Source organism: Corvus brachyrhynchos, unplaced genomic scaffold (genome assembly GCF_000691975.1).
Source record: "Corvus brachyrhynchos isolate BGI_N302 unplaced genomic scaffold, ASM69197v1 scaffold101, whole genome shotgun sequence".
Classification (NCBI taxonomy): domain Eukaryota; kingdom Metazoa; phylum Chordata; class Aves; order Passeriformes; family Corvidae; genus Corvus; species Corvus brachyrhynchos.
This window is the reverse complement of record NW_008237239.1, coordinates 18,167,032-18,179,412: the sequence shown is the minus strand read 5'-3', so window position 1 is coordinate 18,179,412 and position 12,381 is coordinate 18,167,032. Positions and strand designations below refer to the sequence as shown.

General features: G+C 46.5%; 1 protein-coding gene and 1 long non-coding RNA gene across 4 annotated transcripts in view; one reads left to right on the top strand and one right to left on the bottom strand.

Moving 5' to 3' along the window:
• LOC108445620 overlaps positions 1-311 on the bottom strand; it is a 13,098-nt gene extending 12,787 nt beyond the window's left edge. The window contains exon 1 of one of the 2 annotated variants that reach the window (XR_001860556.1): positions 93-311. This is a non-coding gene — a long non-coding RNA (uncharacterized LOC108445620). The remainder of the gene's footprint in view (positions 1-92) is intronic. The other variant, XR_001860557.1, reaches the window with a different exon arrangement.
• Positions 312-452: 141 nt separating this feature from the next.
• SYNDIG1 (synapse differentiation inducing 1) overlaps positions 453-12,381 on the top strand; it is a 48,590-nt gene continuing 36,661 nt past the window's right edge. Inside the window, exons 1-2 of one of the 2 annotated variants that reach the window (XM_008630352.2) lie at positions 453-545; positions 9,306-9,871. In XM_008630352.2, coding sequence (XP_008628574.1) covers positions 9,392-9,871 — 480 coding nt within the window. In that variant the 5' untranslated portion in view covers positions 453-545; positions 9,306-9,391. Of the gene's footprint in view, positions 546-5,901; positions 6,000-9,305; positions 9,872-12,381 lie in introns of those variants that run through there. The other variant, XM_017730074.1, reaches the window with a different exon arrangement.

The window sequence follows — 12,381 nt, the reverse complement described above, 5'->3', positions numbered from 1 at the left end:
GGGACTCCGGGGGGAGCGCAGGGAAGGGCTGGGGCTGAGCGGGGCCGCCCGCAGAGGTGCTTCCCCGATGCCCTGCGGAGAGCCCAAATTACCGTGCCCGGTGTTGCCCTGCGGGGTCTGGGGGGAGAAGAGGCTTTTCCAGTGCCGTGGCGAGATTGGGAGCATCGGAAGGGAAAGTGCGCGCGGGGTTCTGTTTTTCCCTTCCCTCCTCTTCCCTATGAGGAATCCCATTTAGCGCACTGTGGCGGAGCAGCTTTCCTCCCAGCTCCCGTCCGCCCTGCCAGCCCAGGGAAGGGGAAGAGGGGTTGTGCAGGGGTATGTGGGGGCAGAGCCCGAGCCGGGGGCAGGCGGAGGAGATGCTGAGCTCCTGGCAGCCGCACATACCCGTTCCCCTCTCTGTCCTGCTCCGGAGAGGCGCCGGACTGAATTTCTTTTCCTTCCTATCCTCTAGTGTGAGAGCAGTGAGAGCTAAGTTGGACAAAGGGATGGTTGAGGCAAGGAGACAGCAGTGGTCCCTGCTGTCAGTGGCAGAGGGGTGACATTGGGTAAGTCCCCATACCTGCCACGTCCTTCTGGGTGGGGTATCCGGGTGTCACTAAAGCATCCCGCAAGGGGTCAGTTCTTCAGTAGGAAGAGGCTGGCAATGCACTGAGACCCTTCTGGAATTGTCACTCCAGGAGTACAAGCCTTCCTGGAATAGGATCGGTAGCACTCCCTGGTCAGGAGTGTGCTGTAGGGGGAGAGGTGCAAGGGTCTGTGTGGGAGTGGCGGTGGTGGTGGGGTTTAAACCCCCTCGGATAGAGCATGGAGCAGGGGTGGCAGGAGTTGCTCCAGAGAGCAATCTGTTGAACTGTGCCTTCAAAATCACTGGAGGGAGGCTGTAGCCTCCGTGTGTAATGAAAGAGAAAGAAGCAAAAAAAAAATCTAAACTTTCCGATAGATTAAATATTCAAATTGAAATTAATTAGACATTAATAGGGTGTAAACAGAGCATTAGCAACAATTAAAAGATGCTTTGATGGTGTTAAACTCAAGATGATGCATTAATTGGCACATAGAGGGGGATTTTTGTGTATTCTAAAAGGCAGTCAGAACAGAGAATACACTTTTCTACATTCATGTATTTAAATTACTTAGTCTTAATTATGGTTAATTAACTGTCATCTTTAAAGTAGTTGCATGTAGATGGTCTGTATTAATTTCAAATTACCTCGCTCCTAAGACAAAGACTGATTTTACTGGACAAGGTGACATTTTATTGGCAGTTCTGGTAACTACAGGTCATGCCAGGATGTGTGTAGGATAAATTCATTTGCGGGAATTAAATGAAGTCTCCTCTCATTAAGCGGGCAGGCAGATGTCTCACAGCACTGGTGCCACACACTCTGGAATAAATCTCACACACAGAGGAGGGCTCTTCCTTATACAAATGCAGATGTAATGCAGTACTGGGGTACACAGGCACCACCACAACACATTTAACTTGAGGAAGGATGCTCTCAGGATTTAAAATGCTTTTGCTTCTGAGGAGAGTATTAGAGAAAATGAGCAACATGGTTGGATAAGGTTTTTTTGTCTTTCTTTCTACTGCAAATTCATATCTGCAGACAGCTGTAAATGCTTCCAGGAGAGTTTTTTAATACTGCCTGTGTGGTTATTAAGATTGCAGATTACATGTGTGGTTTTTAAGAGTCCAAATTTTGTCATCTTCACTTTGAAGACTCAAATTTTTACAGGTTATTGTTTGTATGGTGCAATTGGGGGGAAAAAGAAAATAACTGCAGAGGTGCGCACAGGAGAAAAATACTCTGTGTGTTCATAGGCTTTGCTTTGACAAGCATGAATAGTGGCTATGTGTAAGTGTCTGAATACACATCCTCCAGCTATCATGTCAATTGTTTCTGAGTACCCTTTCTGGGGCAAAAGCTGGAAACTACTTTGAGTCATGGGATCACAGCAAAATGCTTCTCTACAGATGTAGATGCCTGTGACCCTGAGGATTCACATGGAGCTGGTCTAACCTGTAGCACCTAAGAATCAAAAGATTCTGTGGTTTAAATTTGGTGCTACAACATCAGAAGAGTGACAAACTGGTCGTTTTCACTGCACAAGCAAAGACTGCATTTTGAAGCGGTGGTGCAGTGCACGAGTGGTGTGAGTCCATGCATGCCTTTAGCAGTGCCAGTTTTACACCTGGCATCCCTAGGGATGTGCATTTGTATGTGTGTCTCTATAAAACCTGAATGTGCACAGTTCCCTCATTTACCAAATCTGTGCTGTATTTCTGTCCTTATGCTTCGAGGCTTCACTGAGGCACGAGAAGAATGAACTGATGCTTCACACCAAGTTGGCATAATTCTACCAGAGGTTTGATGGGGTTTGTGTGCTTTGGTTGAGTGCTCAGACACCTCAAAAATCCCCAGGGAGAACAAAGAACTCTGAAATGGTGTTTGCAAAACAACAGAATCATAGAATGGTTTGGGCTTGAAGGGACATTAAGATCAGGTAGTTCCAAACCCGCTGCCATGGACAGGGATGCATTCCACTAGCTCGGGTTGCTCAGGGCCCATCCAACCTGAAAACTTCCAGGAATGGGGCATAATCAAATAGTTCAGCTTCTTGAAAAGGGACCCAGGAAAAGCATCCAGCCTGGTGTCAGGTCCTGCAGGACAGCTGTGCTCAGTGTGCTGCTTCGGGGCATCTCCCACCTGCAGTGACTCTCCCAGCGGGTGGTGTCCCCATGTCACCCACCCAGCTTACAGCTCCTATCCTTGTGCTCTTTGCAACAGAACAATCTCCCTTCTTGCAGCTGCATGTGGCTCACAAGATCATGGAGGCAAGGTTGTGTTGTGGATGTGCTGCCAGCCCAAAGCCTGTGCAGCCTCTCCCATATAGAAATCCCTGAGGTCCTATATTCCTTCTCCTCCCAGAGGAAAGAGGGGATAGGATTTTTCTTCATGTTCAGACAATGCCCTGAGTCTAATGGGCATTAGCACTATTCTTTTCCATTCTTGTTCCTGCAGGGAGGGGTGAGTGAAGGGTTAAGAAAGGTCTATAGAGGTCAAGCTATGCCCCACTGATGCTACTGCTTCATTTTTCCCTGCCTGCTGTGTCTGCCTCCAGCTACCACTCTCGCCATGGCTAAACCACTTACTCTGTAAAGCTTTTGTCCCACAGTGTATTCCTGGCTCTGCAATTTTTCTAGAGTCTTATGGAGCACAGATGATTTTATGGCCCCAGAAGCGGCTGTTTGTTCTAATCCTTGCCCAGATGAACTGACTCTGGTAATTTTACAGTGTTCTTCTGGCAAAGTGACTTACAGCCCTGGGGTGCTTCGCTTGGGGCAGGAGGTACAGAAACTTCCATTTTGCACCAAGTTTGCACCACCAGGCTGTCTTCCTGTTCTGGCATCTCTTTGTTTTCCATTTGTGCTTCAGGAATACCTCAGGTCCAGCCTGGAGCACAGCACTGGGGGTTTACATGCAGAGCAAGTGTGAGGCTTTGCTTCCTGCATGCAGTGTGGGAAAGCAAGCAGAGCCAGATGAGGAGGCTGTGTGTGAGAACTGGGCTCTCTGGGGGCTTGGCTGCCCATCAGGAATGAGACTGGAGTTAATAGGGCCACTCCTGGATCTGCATTTGGGTGTTCCTGTCTGTGGGCCAGCCTGGTCACAAACATAGTTAAACAGGGATTTTAGGTCCAAGGGGAGGCACAGGATTCAGCCAGCAGGCAGACCAAGAGGGCTTGATGATGTTGCTGTTCCTGGGGGAGACTCTCAGGGTTCTTTTGGAAGCTCTTAAAGTAAGAATCGCTCCTCAATGTCTCAATCTCCCCATTTTGAAATGGATGTGGGGAGCTCACAGGTGATGCTGGATACATTTGGGGTTCTATGATGGTCCTGGTCTGCTGTACTGGGGAGCCTCTGGAAAACACAGCAGAAAAAACAGGGTCAGACTTCCTGACTGCTTTCACTCTGCAGAGTAATTGCCAGAAGTGGTACAGGTGTCAAGGTGCTTTTACACTGGTGCTTTCCACAACAGCCAGGGTTATTTACACCACAGCAAGATGCTGTATGTCAGGCCAGTTATTTATTATCTGAAAAGTGCAGTGAATGAAAAAAGTTGTGAGTTCAGACTGAACCCCACTAAGAATTAAGGGTGAAAAATTTAAGTCGTGAAGGAGGATTGCTACAAAAGTCTGAATGTGTCTTTTTTTTTTTCTTGGAGGCAACTTGAGGCAGAGTGAATTAAAGCCAGCTTGTTCAATTAAAAATAAATAAATGAAACATAACATTTCATTTTAGCTCAGGCAAAGTGCTTCCATCTGCTCAAAAGGAAATACTTTGTTGCAGGAATAACATTATTATGTTTTAGGTCAATGCAAGGTAATTCCTCCTTTCTTCCCCTCTCTGTTCTTTGGTTCAGATACTGAATTAAGCAATCACTTATTCAGGCAGATATGCAGATGGTAATTGTTTTAACATATATCTCTGCACAGGCAATCAGGAGACCTGGATTTTATTTCCAGCTTTGTCTTGACATGACCTTGGGCACTTCAGCATACTCCAAGTTCCCTGTTTTTAGGAGGACAGATCACATCTCACAGTGGATTTGCTGCACATTGGCAATACTAAAATAGCATGGAGGTCTTTTTAATTCCACTGTTAGCAATGAAACATTTAGCTATCACTAATGCATGCATTCCTAATTTTCCCAGTGTGAGTTAGTTGCACTGCCTTATGAAACTCCCTGTAGTTTACTTAATAGGGCAAAAGGAATTTCAGCTGCTGAAATACAGCATTCCCTTAAAACAAAACCTACTTTAATAAGCCCAGCTAAATCAAAGAAGAAAAACACAAGTGGGAAAGGGTTTTTTTCCTTCATTTTGCTGAATGTTTCACTTTGTAATCAGCATTCCAGATTCATACATTGCCTGTGATTTCTCTCATGCAAAAGGTCCGTATTACGTGTTGCAGTTTCTAAATGTCTGGGGTACCTCAAACCGTGCTGAAGCCTATTGCATTGTCCTTTAGAAACTCCCTCTTACCTGAAAGCTCATGCCAGGAAATCTGCAACTTCCTTTCTTGATGGAGGGCTTGACTGCTCTTCAAGAGATCTTTCTCCCCTCTGCTTTCTCAGTGCTGGCAGAGGGGAAACCAGCGTCAAACCCAGGGCCAGTCTGATAATCCTGAGGTTGAATCAGTGTGCTGGTGGCACAAAGGGTCACTACTGTCCCTTCTTGCCATTCTGGTGATTCAGAATGACTGAGTGGTTGGCTGAGGGATTTCGGAGCACTACGTGTCTTTTGGGGAGCATGGGAGACAGGTGGGAATCTGTAAGGATCAGAGGATTAGAATCATAGGATAATCAAGATGAAGGAATCTTAGGAGGTCTCCAGTTCTATTTCATGCTCCAAGAAAGGTCAACTGTGGGATCACACCATGTTCCTCAGAACTTCATTCAGTTGGGTATTCAAAACCTGCAAGGATGGAGACTGCAAAACCTCCCTGGGCAGCTTTTTCCTCTGCTTGACTGTATTAATGGGGAAGAGATTTCTGCTGGTATCTAGTACCCCCATGCAGAAGTACACGAGTTTTTGAGCCATTTTTCCTGGCTGATGACCTGCCAGATCTGCAAAGCCTTAGGCTTTGACAGCAGATGGGGACTCTGCCTTCAGCCTCACTTGCCTTCGTCTCCAAGTGTTCTTGCCAATAAACCAGTCTGCTGGGCTGGTGATGCTTTGTCTGTGTGGATGAGTGTCCTTCTGCTCTGCTGTGAGGACACGGTCGGGGCTTTTCAGCCATAGCCCAATGTTTCAACTGTATGGTTTGTTCAGAATTCAGGGGTTTTGAATTCAGAGTTTCCCAACTGCTCATTCACACAGGACTTTGGGTGCCTGGCAAGGGTCTCAGAAGGCTGAAGAACCCTTAAGCTGTGTAAAGTCCCATGGAGAGAGGAGGAAGACAGCATCCTGCCAGGATGAGCGAAGGAGTTTTGGGATGGTGAGCAGTAACAGAGCTGGCTTCTGCTCCTTGTCTGCTGGAGGCTGGGGCACAGCATTTAGCTGTTCTTTCCTTGCCCTCCCTACAGCTGGCATTTCTCTGTCTCACACCCTCTGCTTAATTAGTTTGTCAGGCACTGTCATCATAGCAGGAGGCTGCAGAACACCCAGCAGAGCGTAGCTCTCATTGCAGCTCCTCATTGTAGCTGGGCTCTGCTGTAACACGAGTGATAGCTTAATAAACCACAGCATTGCAGACTAAAGATCTTGGCACTGCTTGCAGCTTCTTATTAAAATAAGAAAGGGGGAGGGGGGAATGCAAGAAATTGGAGAGAGTGAAGGTTAAAATAATTAATGGACTCACTTTTTATAGTAGACTGGGGTAAAAATGTCTAACCCCAAGGTAAACATTAGATTGAAGGTTGATATATTGATTAGATATATCTATCTGTTAATAACTTGAACTTGGCTTTTCCTTGTGGTTCCAGTCTCAAGTGTGAAAATGCAGAATTATTTCTGGTTGGCCTCAGTACCAGTCAGTGATTTGTGGGACAATTAAAACTGTGCAAAGACAGAAGAAACCTGAATCCAACCAATTAAAATTAACTCTGCATCTTGAAGCAGACTGAAAAGCTTTCTTATTTCAAGAGCTCTGATGGATTTCATTTTCCTGTCAACATCATTCTGAAACCTCACTGTGGTCATAGGCAATGAGAGCTTTTTTCTGCTTTGAATGTTGGCTCTCTGCAGAGAAGGCACCCTCCAGTTTCCTCAGGTGGTCTGTCAGAGGTTACCTGCCCTGCCACTGCCGTCCGGGGATTCTGGGTTGCAGGGAACCTGGAAACTGGAGCACTCTTAATTTTAGGACTGTCTGTGAGTCACAGACATGTGAGCCTGGCCCAGGCCATGTCCATGAAAGCCCCTAGTGAAAGTGGAGTGACTGGATCCATGTCCAAGGGGTACCTGCAGGCAGGACACAGGCTCTGAGCCCCTGCAGAAGCACAGCTGCCTTTTGCCCCCAAGCATCACTTGTGACCAGGTGCCACTCTCTGTCACACCTCCATCTCAGCCTGGGGGATTCCATTCCAGGGAGTAATACTAATGCAATTATTTCTTTCTCCCCTTTTTTCCTGTTAATATATCATACCGGAAAGGCCTGAATCTCATCAGCCTCTTCCCATTGAGCAATACTCTTGCAGGGCCAAGAACATTGGGTCAGGCTCTGGTAAGGCAGGCAGCCAGCTACAGATTAAAATGCACCTAGGGTTAAACCATTTTCCTTGATTGCATGCTGCCATCCACATCTCCCTGCTGACCTTCCCTGAGGCATGCTGGCTGCACGGCTGTGTGGGACTCCAGGGAGGATGTCCTGAGCAATGGATTATCCCTATTATCAGAGGAGCTCTGTGAGAGAAGGATGCTCCCTGTCTTGTCCTTGCCTCATTTTGGATGTTTTCTTCCACTTTTTGCCCGTTACCAAGGGAAAAGTGTCACTCAGAATCTGCAATATTGGTTTACCAGACTGGTTTAAATGCACAGAAGGTAAGCACCTGCCATATAGATGTTTAGATCCATGGTAGGACTGAGCAACAATGCAGCTCTAAGGCATGCAATAAAACTGCCCTAAAATGGCATTTTCCTGAGCGCTACTTAAGCCAGACTTTGTTGGAAGGATGTGACCACAGGGAGCTGCAAGGCCTGACCCAAGTTTTCCAGCCATTGATGCAGTGACAAATTGTTGACCTCTTCATGTATTTCTCTGGGAGGGCACTTGTTTGATTTGTGAATCTTCCTCCAATTTCTGCTACACATCTGTGGCATATTCCTCCTGACCACTTCAGTTTGCTTGACAGGTGGCAGGGATAAGAGTGTTTGCAAGAGGGTTTGTGGTTTTTGGGAGAAGTCTCTCTGGCTTCAGCAGGGTTGATGGCTGATGTCACACATCGGAGGAGTTCTGCATTTTCCAAGCCAGCTCAGGAAAAACTGAGCAAAGCCTGAGAAATTACTCTTTAGTTGATGAGTGTTTCTCATCTTCTGCCTGTGGGGATTCATTTACTTTCTTTGGGGGAGGTGGGAGGTTGTTGGGAGCAGGAGGTAGAAGTGGAAGGTTTGTGGTCAAGCAGCTGGAGGCCCAGCAGAATGCTCCTGCTCTCTGGATTGCACGTGTAACTTCCATGGGATCTCACTGTAGTGGGTTTTCTCTTCTGTAGCTTTCCTGCTGGTTCACTTTAGAGAAGCACTGAACTACTTGACAACGCGATAAAATGGGGCTTTTGCATGTTAAACCAAGAGCTGTGAATGTAAACACATCAGCACACTGGGTCAGGCTCTCTTGCATGTGAAACAAGTTTCTTGCTTAATTGGTGGTGCTCTCGGCAGTGGTTTCAATACCTCCTGCATCCAAAAGAGAGACTGACGGTATTTGAAGTCTGGAGTTAAGAGGAAATAACATTGGGCTTTTGCTGGACATTGCTCTGTTAGAGGTTGTCTGACATAAAAGAGAACTAGAGAGAAAGCACTGAGTAAAATAATTACATATATTTATGTGTTTGTGTGTGTCATTCTTGGTTTCCAGACAACACAATGGGGACAGGTAATCCTACATTAATAATTTGGCCTTAGAGGATCTGGTATGAAGAACTTTGAAGCTAGTAGCATGTCTGTAATTTCTATGCTCTTGCCCAGAAACAAACCCCTGAATTTAGTGTTGCTATAGCCAATGCATCAGTATTTCAAAAGGCATTTTCCTTTGGCTACACCTGAGAAAAATGAGCAGCCTGATGAGGAAGTGGTTGGGCTGGAAAAAATGGGTTTTCAAGGGGTAGTAAAGCACTTGCCAAGGGCAAAGGCTGCAGACACCAACAGGTGAACACAGCGCCTGCCCATTTTTTGCAATTGCAGATTTCTGAGAGCTGAAAATGGTTCTTTTAGGATCTTTTGTTGTTGTTGTTTTTGTCTTTTTTGGTTTTTTCCCCATCTCTTATCAAAGTGTTTGGAGGAAAGGGACGTTGTCCCCAGGATGACAGTTGTGTACCCGTAGGAGGCTGGGAGCAGGCAGCAAAGCCATTCTCTGGTGGGGTCCATCACTATCAAGACATTTCACCTCATCTGCTTCTCTACACCCCGTGGATGTGGGGCAGGCTTTTTTTGCCTCTCTGGGTGGGGATATATTTGGAGAACTAAGTGAGAGTGTTCACATATGTGGGGCTCTGTTTCCTATTGAGATGATACGGAAAACAAACTAACTGGAGTCCCTCAATTAATTGCCTTTTTCTTCACCTTCATTTCTGTTTCCTTTCTTCATCAGGAAAATGGGAGCCACTCACCCAGCGTGAACTCTAAGGCACAGCAAAGTAACGGCCACTGGTCCCACTGCCTCGGACACCTCCCAGTATGGATGGGTTGGTTGAGCAGAACACCGTGCTGATGCACAGTAAGATCAGTGAGGCTGGGAAAAGGAATGGTTTAATTAACACAAGGAACTTAGTGGCAGAGAGCCGCGATGGTCTGGTCTCTGTGTACCCCACCCCTCAGTACCAGAGCCACAGAGCAGGCAGCCTGTCCTCTCCGAGACGCCCAGAGAATGGCAGGAGTGACCCCGTGCAGCAGCTCCTGGACCCCAACATGCTGCAGCAGACAGTGGAGTCTCACTACAGGCCCAACATCATCCTCTACTCCGAGAACGTGCTGCGCTCGTGGGGCGAGAGCCTGGGCTCGGAGTGCTGTGAGACGACCTTCATCGAGGAGCGCTCGCCCACCAAAGACAGCCTGGAGTACCCTGACAGCAAATTCATCGACCTCTCTGCAGATGACATCAAGATCCACACCCTCTCCTATGAGGTGGAGGAAGAGGAGGATTTCCAGGAACTAGAGGTCAGATGTCACTTGGGATATGTGGGGAAGGCTGGGAGGAGGAGGGCAGGTTTGAAATTAAGGGTACAGCCTCCTAGAGCTTAATGGCAGGGGGTCAGCTGCTTTTCATATCAGCTGTATCACTTTCTCCTCCAAGTAGGACAATGAATGATCACTCATCTTTATTTGTTGGGTAAAGTCCCAGATCTGTGGATATCAGTGGCAATATTCCCACTGGCCCTAATGGAGATCAGCATTTCCCTTCTGCCTCTGAAGGGGCTGGTCAGAAACAGGCGAAGAACCACGTGCTTAAATGCTGTGTAAGGCTGGGACTGGGAGCATCTGCCTACCCACATGGAGCCTGTCTTACTCAGCAGGCCAACATCATTTCTTGCCTTCACCTTACTTGAGCAGAATGTTTTAAATTACTGGCTCAGACACAAAACATTTCTGTCTCTGAGTGAACGCAGAACAGAAGTCTTTCAGTTTCAAGCTGCAGTGAATCCATGCCTCTGAAATAAATGACTTTTTTCTGATGGAGCGAAACACTTCTTTAGACCCAAATACAATGTTTTCTTCTGGAGTCCCGTGCTTCATTGATTGCTCACTGTAAAGCAACAGGGAAGACTATGGAAATCAACTTCATTCATTCTAAAATGATGCATTTTTTTATTTTAACCAGAGGCCCAAGTGTGGCAGGGATTTGTGTTTGCCAGTGTTTGTGGGAATGGAGGGTGAACATAATGCTGCTGATCTGAGGGTGAAACATAATGCTGTTTCTCCAACATTGGTCAGAGACTCCTAACCTAGCAAAGACCCTCTGGCTGTCTAGAGCAAAGCCATACCTTCAAACATGAATGTCCCAGCTGAGATAGGGACACTGCTCATGCTTCTCTGTTGCTGTGATTTTTTCGGTTAGGACCAAGACCTAACAAGCTCTAAAATGTCTATTTTCACCTCCTGTAATACCAGTGTCTCACCCTGTGATCAGCACACAGGAAATCCAGCAAGAGCCTGATTTCCCTTTTATTCTCTTTTCTCTCTGTATTGATAAGGTGGGAAGAGGGAAGTGTTTTTCCCAGTGCGCGCCACTAATGCAGTATTCAGTGCCTCCACAGGGAGACAGAAAGCTTCTCTCTGAAGCATGTGAGAGTATTAGCTCAAATCACCCCCTTCCACAGAATTTCCAAATTGACCGTGGGAAGTATAATTTCCTTAATCAAAACAAAATTCCTGGTTGCTGTCTTTTTGCCCCGGTTTCTCTTGTGCTGTAGTGACACAAGTGACTGCAGCACACATGGTGTTGTTGACACATCTGGCCTGACATTCAGGCAGCAAATAAAAAGTGTCCCTCTTGGCAATTCAAGTCAAGAAGACATTCTTAAGCCAACTTTTGGAGAACGAGATAAAAAAAGGCTGGGAAAATGAGCAGCATAAGGAAAAAAAACCTCTTCAAAATTGTACTGGAGGAACTTGATCAGCTTTTCACAGAGAACATTTCTGTCTTAAAAACCAGCTGTAGAACTTCATCCTTCCCTGATTTTAAGGGGAGAAATGAGGCAGTAAATGTTGGTAACATGCTCTGACAGTGTGTGCATCCTTTTCCCTGGCTTCTTCTTCTTTCTGACCTGTTTCTCAGGACTGTAGCCTCCTGAGGTCAAATGTGGCAGTTCTTAAATGGGTATAGTGCATCTGGAATCACAGATTCCCAGTCTCAGTTGACCCTTTGGAGTGATGCTGTGCTAACAAACACAGAGGTGCATGGACAACCACCTTGAGCTATGTGTACAAAGTACTCAGAATAAGAAGACATTCACAAAGTACACACCACCCATGGATTGTCCTCTCCATCAAAATGTCTCCTCCACTTGGAGAGTGGAGCAGGGGAGGAGAAAACAAGGCAAGGTTTGGATAAGGACCTGGTTAGCTGGAAACGCTTTCCTGGAAGCCTCTGCTTTGAGCCCAGGATCTGTCTCCATTGCTGTGCCTCCTGACCAACACTGTGCAGCACTGTGATTTTCACACTTTTCCATGAACTTTTCCATGATCCCAAACGATCAACCTGTTTCAGCAGGAGGTAGCTCAGCATGGCAAAAAACTTCCTTTCTAGGAAGGTCTAAATTCTGCAGATGCAGCTGGTCATGAAGAAGGATGGGTAGGAGAGGAGAAATTAATTTGACAGCACCAGACCAGAAAAAAATGTGGGTGCTGTGTTGTGCTCTTTAGGGTTCCCATGTGGACAGAGGCTGTGTCTGTGTGGCCAGATGCCTGAGGGCCTCCTGGGCTTGGCTAGAACACAACTTCATTAGAGACCTAACTTCATGTGCAGAGACTCTGGGAATGGAAGAAAACGATTGAAGGACAAGCAGTCACTGAGTAGGTGAATGAACCATGCCAGATTGTTAGCTACACAAAAACAGCACCTGAATCACACAACACAAGTGTGTCCCACTAGAAGGAGTTTTTTCCCTGCCAGTTACTGACAAGAAGCAGATGCTTTTTTCAGGTTACTAATAGGTGGGATGGAAAGA